General features: G+C 60.3%; 1 protein-coding gene and 1 long non-coding RNA gene across 2 annotated transcripts; both read left to right on the top strand.

The window, feature by feature from the left end:
- Positions 1-579: 579 nt before the first annotated feature.
- On the top strand, positions 580-4,528 carry SKOR1 (SKI family transcriptional corepressor 1). Its single transcript, XM_052671846.1, has 8 exons — positions 580-2,526; positions 2,591-2,681; positions 3,076-3,183; positions 3,306-3,374; positions 3,585-3,659; positions 3,727-3,801; positions 4,238-4,303; positions 4,404-4,528. Exons 1-8 carry the CDS (start codon positions 580-582, stop codon positions 4,499-4,501), a joined length of 2,529 nt encoding a protein of 842 aa, XP_052527806.1. The 3' UTR covers positions 4,502-4,528.
- Positions 4,529-5,251: 723 nt separating this feature from the next.
- Positions 5,252-9,584, top strand: LOC128075290 (uncharacterized). Its single transcript, XR_008203724.1, has 2 exons — positions 5,252-5,875; positions 8,386-9,584. It is a non-coding gene; the product is annotated as an uncharacterized LOC128075290 (long non-coding RNA).
- The last annotated feature ends 292 nt before the right edge of the window (positions 9,585-9,876 follow it).

Genomic DNA, 9,876 nt, shown 5'->3' with positions numbered 1-9,876 from the left:
GTGCGGGGCGGCGCGGGGGAGCGATTTGGGGAGCGGTTCCCCCGTTCTTTCGTGCGCCGAGCGCGGAAGCCGCTTACAGCCCTCCTCGCTAAGCCAATTTGCCTCGTTCGCTTCCCTGCTGCTACGTGCGGCGGGGGCTGTCCGCCCCGGCCCCTATAATCCCCCTCCCCGCCCCTAATCGCCTCCCGGGGACGCTCGGCTGCAGGGCCCCGGCTCCAAGTTTCGGCCCGGCCGGAGCCTCTCCGCGCTCCCTCCGGTGAGGTGCGTTGGGGTACGGCGCAAAGAGACCGGGGTCACCCCCGTCCCCCTCCCCATCTCCATCCCCTTTCCCGTCCCCGTCCACATCCTGATCGCCACCCCCATCCCATCTCCGGTTCGGACGCCCTTGGCCGCAGCTGCGGAGCGGCGGTGCGGTGCGGGGCTGCGCGGAGCCCTCCGGGGCCGCAGCCGGGAACGTCCCCGCTGCTGCGCCCGGTGCTGAGGAGCGGGGAGCGGGGGGAAGACCGGAGGGGCCCCCGGAGCGCTCCTCACCGACGCCTTTCGCCGCTATTTTGTTTTGCAGGGGCGTTTTCGAGGGGAATGGAGGCGATCGGCAGTCAGCTGGGAAACGGGAGAGATGCAAGCTCCTCCCCAAATTCAAAGCAAGAGCTGCAGCCGTACCAGGGCTCCAATACCCTGAAGCCCAACCAAGTGGGTGAGACCTCTCTGTACGGAGTGCCCATCGTGTCCCTGGTCATCGACGGGCAGGAGCGGCTGTGCCTGGCGCAGATCTCCAACACTCTGCTCAAGAACTACAGCTACAATGAGATCCACAACCGGCGCGTGGCCCTGGGCATCACCTGCGTGCAGTGCACGCCCGTGCAGCTGGAGATCCTGCGGCGGGCCGGGGCCATGCCCATCTCGTCGCGCCGCTGCGGCATGATCACCAAGCGGGAGGCCGAGAGGCTCTGCAAGTCCTTCCTGGGCGAGCACAAGCCGCCCAAGCTGCCCGAGAACTTCGCCTTCGACGTGGTGCACGAGTGCGCCTGGGGCTCGCGGGGCAGCTTCATCCCCGCCCGCTACAACAGCTCCCGCGCCAAGTGCATCAAGTGCAGCTACTGCAGCATGTACTTCTCCCCCAACAAGTTCATCTTCCACTCGCACCGCACCCCGGACTCCAAATACACGCAGCCCGACGCCGCCAACTTCAACTCGTGGCGCCGCCACCTCAAGCTCAGCGACAAGACGGCCACCGAGGAGCTGTCGCACGCCTGGGAGGATGTCAAGGCCATGTTCAACGGCGGCACCCGCAAGAGGACCTTCTCCCTGCAGGGCGCGGCCGGGGGCGGTCCCGGGGGGGGCTCTCCTGCCGCCAAGGCCCCGCTGCACCCCCCGCCGCCCGCCGGCCCCGAGCTGCCCCCGGCGCACAAGAGCCTCCGCTGCGGCGGGCAGGAGGCGCCGGGGGAGCGCGGAGCGCTGGGACTGCCGTCGGGGCACGGCGGGGCGGCGGGGGGGCACGGCGGGGCCGGCGCGGTGCGGAGCTACCCGGTGATCCCGGTGCCCAGCAAAGGCTTCGGGATGCTGCAGAAGCTGCCGCCGCCGCTCTTCCCGCATCCTTACGGCTTCCCGGCCGCCGCTTTCGGACTCTGTCCCAAGAAGCAGGAGGACGCGCTGGGCGGGGCGGGGGGCGGCGAGGCGGGGAAAGGCGGCGCGTTGCCGTCGGGGATGTTCTGGGGACCCCCGCACCCGCACCCCCCGCAGCCGACCCAGCCGCCCCACCAGCCCGGCGCCGCCAAGGACGCGGCCGTGTACCCCTCGTTCCCCATGTTCTGGCCGGCGGCCGGCAGCCTCCCCGTGCCGCCCTACCCGGCGCAGAGCCAGGCCAAAGCGGCGGCCACGGCCGTGGTGGTGGCGGCGGCGGCGGCGGCTGCGGCGGCGGCGGCGGAGCCGTCGGGGCGGCACGGCGAGCTGGAGGGCTCGGAGCCGTCGGGCAGCGGGCGGAGCAGCGCGACGCCCCAAGAAGGCTCCGGGGCGGACGGAGAGCGCTGTCCCAGCGCGCTGTCCAGGGCGGCCGGCGAAGAGGAGCGCTCCGGCGACGAGGCCCTGCTGGGCCCGCTGCCCCTGCCCAGGAAGGGCAGCTACCTGTCCGCCTTCCGCCCGGTGGTGAAGGACACCGAGAGCATCGCCAAGCTCTACGGCACCCGCGAGGCGTACGGCGGGGCGGCGGCCCGAGCGCCCGGCTACCTCTCGCCGGACTTTCTCAGCGAGGGCAGCTCCAGCTACCGCTCGCTGTCCCCCGGGGGGGACACGGCCGAGGAGCCCGAGGTGGACGTGGAGTCCAACCGCTTCCCCGAGGACGACGAGGAGGACACCGCCGCCCCCGCGGAGGAGCGGGAGCCGCCGCCGCCCCGACTGCTGCCCGCGCCCGAGGAGCCGCTCCCCGCGGCGGAGGGGCCGGAGGAGAAAGGGGGCGACGGGGCGGCGGAGGAGGGGAGCCGGGGCCCCGACGGCAGCCCCGAGCGGAGCAGCAGCGGCGGCGCCTACGAGGTGCGGGGCCGGGGCCGGGGGACGCCTCGGGGTCGGCCCCGCGCCCTGACCCGCTGTTTTGTAGGTGTACGCGCCGGAACGGGGGGAGCACCTGCAGCCGCTGAAAGCCGCCGCGTCCCTGGGAGCCGCCTTCCTCTGCACCCCTGAAGCGAAGGGTAAATCGCACCGCGGGGGGGCCGGGGGGGATCGGGCGCGGCACGGAGCCGGCGGGGGCCTCCGGAGCGCCGCTTTCGTTTAGAGGCTTTCGGGAGAAAAAATAAAATAAAATAAAAGGCAGCGAACGGATTTTGGAGAGGGGACGGGCCGGCCGAGGAGCACGCGGGGCCCGCGGATGCCACCGGAACGGCCGTCGGGAGGGCTCGGGGCGGGGAGGGGAGGGGGCCGCCCGAAGGGGCAAAGCTGCCAGCAAGCTACTTTCCAACGGCAAAGCGATTAGGATGTCCTCTAAGAAGGTTTTAACGAGGGCTTTGTCCTTAATTATGTAATTAAGGATATATCAGGACCATACTTTCATTGCTTACGGTTGAAAATCGGTTTATTAACTTTAAGAGCAAGATAAAGAAGACAATCACTCGACAGCAGAGGATTTAGAGACCAGAAAATCCTATCAGGACCAAAGGAGCGTCTCGCATCCCAGCCCTGTAAATACTGACAGAGGTAAGTCCTCACCGCGGGGCGCTGCGCGGCCGCCCAACACCCTTCCTCCACCCCCCCCCCCGCTTCCCCCGACGGCGCGGAAGGAGCTCCGAAATAAAAACAAGAATAATAAACCAACGCAGGAGAAGAGCTCGGCATGGAGGTGGCGGGGACGCAGTTGGTGGAAAAGGACATCGAGAACTTGGCCCGAGGTGAGAGGGGGCGGCCGCTGCGGGACCCGACGCCAGGGGAACCCCCCGACGGCCCCCGGGCCCCCATCGCGGCTCGAAGTCTTTGTGCTTTCCGCGGGAGTGATTAACTCCTGTGATTAATGCAATGTAATGCGATTAGCGCCGCGCTGAGCCGCTCCATATGGAAAAGCTCGCGCTCCCCCCAAAACCCGGCCTCGTGTTTTTCAACAGACGAACTGCAAAAACTCGTCCTGGAGCAAATGGAGCTGAGGAAGAAATTGGAAAGGGACTTCCAGAGCCTGAAAGGTACCGGGGGAGCCCCTCCTTGCGGCCGGGGCCGGGCGGGGCGGCACTGACCGCGCTGTGCCCGCAGATAACTTCCAGGACCAGATGAAAAGGGAGCTGGCGTACCGCGAGGAGATGGTGCAGCAGCTGCAGATCGTCCGAGGTGCGGCCCGGCCGCGGCCCGTCGCGATTCTTCCCTTTCTGTTTCGTTTCATTTAATTGTTATTATTATTATTATTATTATTATTATTATTATTATTATTATTATTATTATTATTATTTTAAATGTCTTTTATTGGTTTTATTATTATTTTTTAACTTTTCATTATTTTTATTTATTTATTTATTTTTTAATTTAGTTCTTTTTATTCTTTTATTCTTAGGGTCGCGTTTTATTATTTCCTCGCATTATTTCATTGCACTTTTACACCCGAGCCACCTACAGGCGCTGCCCCTTCCCCCCCCCCCTCCCTGTTAAGCCCCCGGCCGAGGAGCGACATTTCTCGCCGATTCCCCTTTCCCTTTACCCGTTCCCTTCGACGGGGCGGCCGCTCCCGGATCCCCCCCGGCTCATTTTGATGCTCTTCCCTCCTCTCCAGACACGCTGTGCAACGAGCTGGACCAGGAGAGGAAAGCGCGCTACGCCATCCAGCAGAAACTGAAAGGTACCGAGGCAGGAGGGGGGGCTCAGCCGTCTAACGCGGGGTCAGAAGCCCCCCCTTCCCCGTCGGTGGGGCCGGGGCTGACGGCGATGTCGCTTTGCAGAGGCTCACGACGCGCTGCACCACTTCTCCTGCAAGATGCTGACCCCGCGGCACTGCACGGGGAATTGCTCCTTCAAACCGCCTCTGCTGCCCCAGTGACCCCCCCCGACCCTCCCCATTCCCCCCCCTCCCGAAGCCATGCGCCCCGCGGCGCGCCGCAGCCCAGGGCAGAGCCCACGCAAAGCCATTTCCACGAGGAGCCACGTGTACATAAGGGGACTCGGAGCTCGGCCCTCTCGGACTGGCAATAGGGCGGGACCCCCCCGGGCCCCCCACCCCGCTCCGCGTCCTCCCCCCCCTCCCTGTGTGTCCGCTTCTTCCGCCCTCGTCCAGACTGGAAACAAACGTGGCTATGTGCAATGGATATAAATGTACTGTGATTCTCTTGGTACAGTATTTGTTGGATTTTTATTTATTTATGATGTATATTTATTTTCCCCCCTCCCACCTCCCCCATCCTCCCTCGGGCCCCCTCCTGCCTCAACCTCCCCTCACCCCCCCGTACATTTCTGGATGTGACAGCACTTTAACGGGCGGTTCGCGACTCCGGGGGGGCACCACCTCTGTACGGGATTTTGGTTCTTTAATAAAAGCCGACTTTAAGCACCGCCTGCTCCGTGCGGGGGGGGGGGTTATCGCTGCGGGCCGCCCCCTCGGGGCGCACAGCCCGAGGTGCCCTCGCTGCAGCCGCCCGCACCCCACGCAGCTCCTCGCTCCCTTCTCCTCCTCCGCACCGCAGCCGGGAGCTCATTAATGCCCATTTATATGCTCGTTTCACACATGAAAGTATCACATTAATGAGCTCCGGGAGCGGGCTGGGAGGGAGTTTGCGCACCTTATAGCCCGAAATTCCCGCTTCCATCCCCAGCGCCGCATCTCTGTGGGACACCCGACAGCGGCGCGCCGGGGGCGGCCCGGAGGGGCTGAGCAGCTGGGGCGCGGCGGGAGCGTTTGGGACGGAGCTGCACCTCTGACACAGGGCTCTCCGGGCTGCGGGTACAGCGCTGGGCCCAGGGGATGCCCCGACGGCCCGGGGAAAGCTGCTTAATGCCCCTCCCGGCGGGGCGCGCACCCCCGAGAGCGGAGCGGCCGCGCTCAGCCGCAGGCGCTCGTTGGTGAGAGAAGCGGAGCAGTTCCGCAGCCTCGGCCGCCACCGCGTGGGAGCAGCCGGAGGTGCAGCTCCTTATTCCTCCACCCATCAACCCGTCGGGGCAGCGCTGACCGAACCCCGCACGGCTCCGGGTGGTGCCGCAACCTGAGGTTGGGCTCAGCTGTGCGGGGTGGGCAGCGGGAGCGGATCGCCAGCACCTGGGGTGAGGGAGGAAAGGGACGTATAAACGGGCACTGCCCCTTCCCCTGGGTTCCTCTCGGTCCTTGGAGCTTTGCTTTTACTTTGAGGAGCTCTCGTGGTTTTTTTGGGGCCGTCGGTTGAGTTGCAGTGCGCGACCTTGCTGGTATCTCAGCTGGATGCAGGTGAGCCCATTGGGGAGGGGTTTTCCTGCAGGGACGTGGAGGGGATGGAGAGATTGGAGGAGCTTTGAAAGCTTTGATAAGAAGTTAAAATCAGGCTTTGCAGGCTGAGAGGCCGTCAGCTTGTGGGAGTGAAGCGGTTGGGACCCTGCAGGTCGCAGCATCTTGCACTGCACGCTTTCTTTTGCCGCTCTCTGGTTGGGTTGCTGTGGGTCCCTTGAGATGTGGCACGAAGCGACCCTATGGAGGAACCTGGCCTGGGCCTCTGTCCCTGGGGAGGAGCACAAGGCAGCGCTGGCAGCACTCTGGGCAGTGCCATCACACCCCGAGGAGCTCCTGCAACCCAGAGGGGACCCCGCTGCCACCCCATCACCCTGCCCACCCCATCACCCTGCCCACCCCATCACCCTGCCCACCCCATCACCCTGCCCACCCCATCACCCTGCCCACCCCATCACCCTGCCCACCCCTCCAGTCTCTCTCCCACAGCAGCTGTGGGACCATGCTGGTGCTCACCTGCCCCGCACGTCCCCCAGCAGCGTGGGTGCAAAACCCACTCCTTGTCTCGTATTAATATTTTCACACTACTTAGCTCTCATTAAAATGTACTTTGCTGAATTTAATATGCGACATCAAATGACACAACGTATTAAGTGCTTAATATACTAGAAATTATGAAACTATTATAGTCTAAGTAATATGAAATAATTAGAGTGAATTAAACTTCGGCAGCACAATGAGGGAGAGGCTTCAAATTTTTATTTTTATTTTTATTTTTTTCAGTCTTAAAATAGTTGAAAGCAGTAATAGCCCACGAAAATAAACAGGCAGAGTTAGGGGTTTTTAAATAATTAAAGCAGGAAAAAGCCTGGAGTGCCTGTACTTGAGCCTGTGATGAATTCGAACTGGGGGAAGCAGAAGGTCTGTGTGCTGCAGCTGATGGAGTCGTTCTTTCAGGCCAGTGGCAGAGCAGCTCCGAGGAGCTGAGCAGCAGACCTCCAGCCTGGCCAATGCTTCTCCCCATATGCTGCTCCCTGTTGCACTCAGGGCTGCATGCAGGCATTGTTTGGGGGTGGTGACGGTGCAGTGCCTGCTGTGGGCTTTGTTGCTGTGTCACCTCTTGGTTGGAAGATGTTTTGCAAAGCTGCTTTTAGAGGGGATGCGAATATCAGACGCCCCCGAAGCATCTCAAAGTGGCAGTGGCTGGTTGGAGCTCAGCTGCTGGTCCTGAGATGTGCTCCAAGCTGTTGTGCTGCAGTTGGATGTAATGGCATGTGGGTCTGCAGCAGCAGTGTGCAGCACCTGACTGTGCAGTGGGGCCAGGTCTGTAGGATGCCAGGACGTGGTGTTCCCTGTGCCCAGATGGGCTTCAGCTGTGCATCTCTTATGGAAACTCCCAAATTACCCCTTGAGGAGGCTGTCTGGGGCACAGACGTGCCTGGTGCATGCTGAAGTTCAGGATTTTAGGTCTGGAAAGCAACGGGGGATGTGGGGCTCATCCTCCTGTGCCCTCTGATCCCACAGCTCTGAGCAGAGGGAGCTGATGAGTTGGAATAGTTTGCCTTGAAACAGTGATGCCAGGTGGGAGTCACTGACCCTGTGCGGGGGGCTCACCAGTGGCACTGTTACAGATAATTTAAGATGCTCTGTCATAATGCAAGGACAGGCTCTGCTTTTGCAGACATCTTGAGCATCAGCAGATTGATGGAGCAGTGTCCGAGAAGCAGTGCTGCTCTCTAACTCAAGTTAGAAGTGAGGAAATGTTCCTTGAGCACCATTTAGGTTCCAGCAACAAGCAAAAGATTGGTTGGCTTGGAAAGTCAGAGTGTTATGTGCCCACAATTCACCAGTAAGTGTCTAAAAAGTATTCATTTTTATTTATATGGCTCTTGGATTTTCAGCTTCTATTTGCTGTTGGTGACGAGGAGGAAAAATACTCACCTCTTCTGTCTGTTGGGTCAAAGCTGTGTTTGGCTGCGAGGGAGAGGTGTGTGAGATCCACAGGACAAACTACAGAGCCTTGGGTTGGGAGGAGGCCCAGCATTTGCCTGGCTCCAGGCCCTGCTGTGGGCTCCTTTCTGTGCATCCCACGTGGGATGAGCAGCAGCAGTGAGATGGTCCATCCCTTTCTTTGCACCTCAACAGCCTTTTTTGGGGGGGGGGAATCCCTGATATCTGATTGCTGCCTGGCTGGAGGCCCTGCTGCCCTCAGCCTGAGTGTTTGGGTTATTGGTTCAGCACAATGCGTGGCTGCCCTCTTTGGGGTTCATTCAGGTGGGTCAGGGAAGGCAGCGAGCTGCAGGTGAGCAGCTCTGGCTTTAATTAGGCTGACGGAGGTCTGGGTGCTAAGGAGGCTTCCTGTAAGGCATGGCTGAGAGGATGGTGTGCAGTTGCATGAATCCCACATTTAAGCTCATGCAGCTAAGTGAACACGGCAGCTTTCTCCCCCCGTTCTCTCCCCCTTTACTATCCCCTTTCTATGCTCAAAACTCCTTCCTTTCATCTCTTCCCAGCTCCTAATGAAGCTGTGGCCCCGGCCCTGCATGCACGTGAGCTCTCCTCCCAAATATTTTGCACCTGGTGCCACCGGCCCCGCTTCAAAGCAGGGCTCGCACTGGGGCCCTATGAGCTGGGCACGCACCTCCAGCGGTGGAATTAGACACTAAGGAATGAACTCCCATTATTTTCCTGTGGAACTGAGCCACTGTTGCCACCGTGCGGGCGTTTGGCAGAGAGATGCTCCGCAGCCTCAGTGCTGGGGCAGCAGCGATGTCCCTGCAGTCTGACTGCCCACAACCACCCCTCTGCCATTGCTACGAATCGGTGCTGATTGCTACCAGCGAGCAGTGGGCTGTGCCACCGCAGCTCCTGCACCCGAGGAGGAAGGAGAGGAAGGAATGATTTCTGGGGATCCTTTGCTTCTGCTGCCCCAGCTCTGGAAGCAGGCAGCCTTCAGCTGCTGAGGCTGTTAATGTCACCTTTCCCAAGTGCTACGCTTGCAAAGCAACCTGCCAAGTATAGCACGTCTTAATTTGCTCCTTTCCCATGCATTCCTGGATTTACAGCTTGGTTTCGTCTGGCTGCTGCTTGCTGGGAGGGGTGAAGCCCCTCTGGAGGGCTGCTCTGAGCCTTGTAGGTTCCCATGCTGCTCCCTGAAAAGCATCACCCAAACAGAGGTTCAGGTTTGATTGGGCAGAAATTGATCTCCTGGCATCACTTATCTATGCAATGACTGCAGCAGGCTCCTCTCCCGGCACCCGTACGTTGTTCTGTATTCTCCTTAAATGCTTTTTAGGTAGTGTGGATTCGGCACTGCTGTAATAATGTGTAAAATGAAGAAAAAATGAAACAGCTTAGGAAAAAATGCATTTTCAGTGATGCCCGTGCTGGGCTGAAAAGTACATTTGCAGTCGCTTGCCATCTGCAGCAACTTGTCCAAAGCAAACATTACCCGTCGGGCCAGGTCTGGCTGCGTAATTGCCATAAACCATCACGAGGGCATCCAGAATAGCACAGCCCTGGAACGACTTCGAGGATTAGGTCCTACTCCCTTGAAAAATAAACCTTGGCAAAAGCTCAGCTCTCCCTAATAAAAATTCCATTTTCACAGCTCTAATCAAGTTTTCCAGAGCTGCGGTCCAAATTAGGATCTGCGTGCAGAATATCCGACCCAGGAGAACGGGATGGAGCCTTGCATGGGAAGCTGTGCCAGGCTGGAAATTTCCAAAGCGCTCAACGGTTCACCTGCACTGCAGCACAGACTGCATCCCCCCCGTGCACAGCTCTGCCAGTGCTGAGCTCCTGCTCGCAGGTGGATGGGTAGCACTCCATGCGGGGAGAGTGTCGTAAGGCAGCTTTGCAATCACTTCATAATCAGTGAAATTGCTTTCTACCATTATTTCCATGCCTGGATCCAACTGTCCATCAGCAGCTTTCAGTGCAAATGTGTTTTTGAATGCTTGTCTTGCAAACAATGGATCCCTTATTGTCTCGAGTTCAGATGG

This window comes from Tympanuchus pallidicinctus, unplaced genomic scaffold, assembly GCF_026119805.1.
Source record: "Tympanuchus pallidicinctus isolate F22 unplaced genomic scaffold, pur_lepc_1.0 scaffold12, whole genome shotgun sequence".
NCBI lineage: Eukaryota > Metazoa > Chordata > Aves > Galliformes > Phasianidae > Tympanuchus > Tympanuchus pallidicinctus.
Note: the sequence above shows the minus strand (reverse complement) of the source record. Positions and strands in the feature narration are given on the sequence as shown.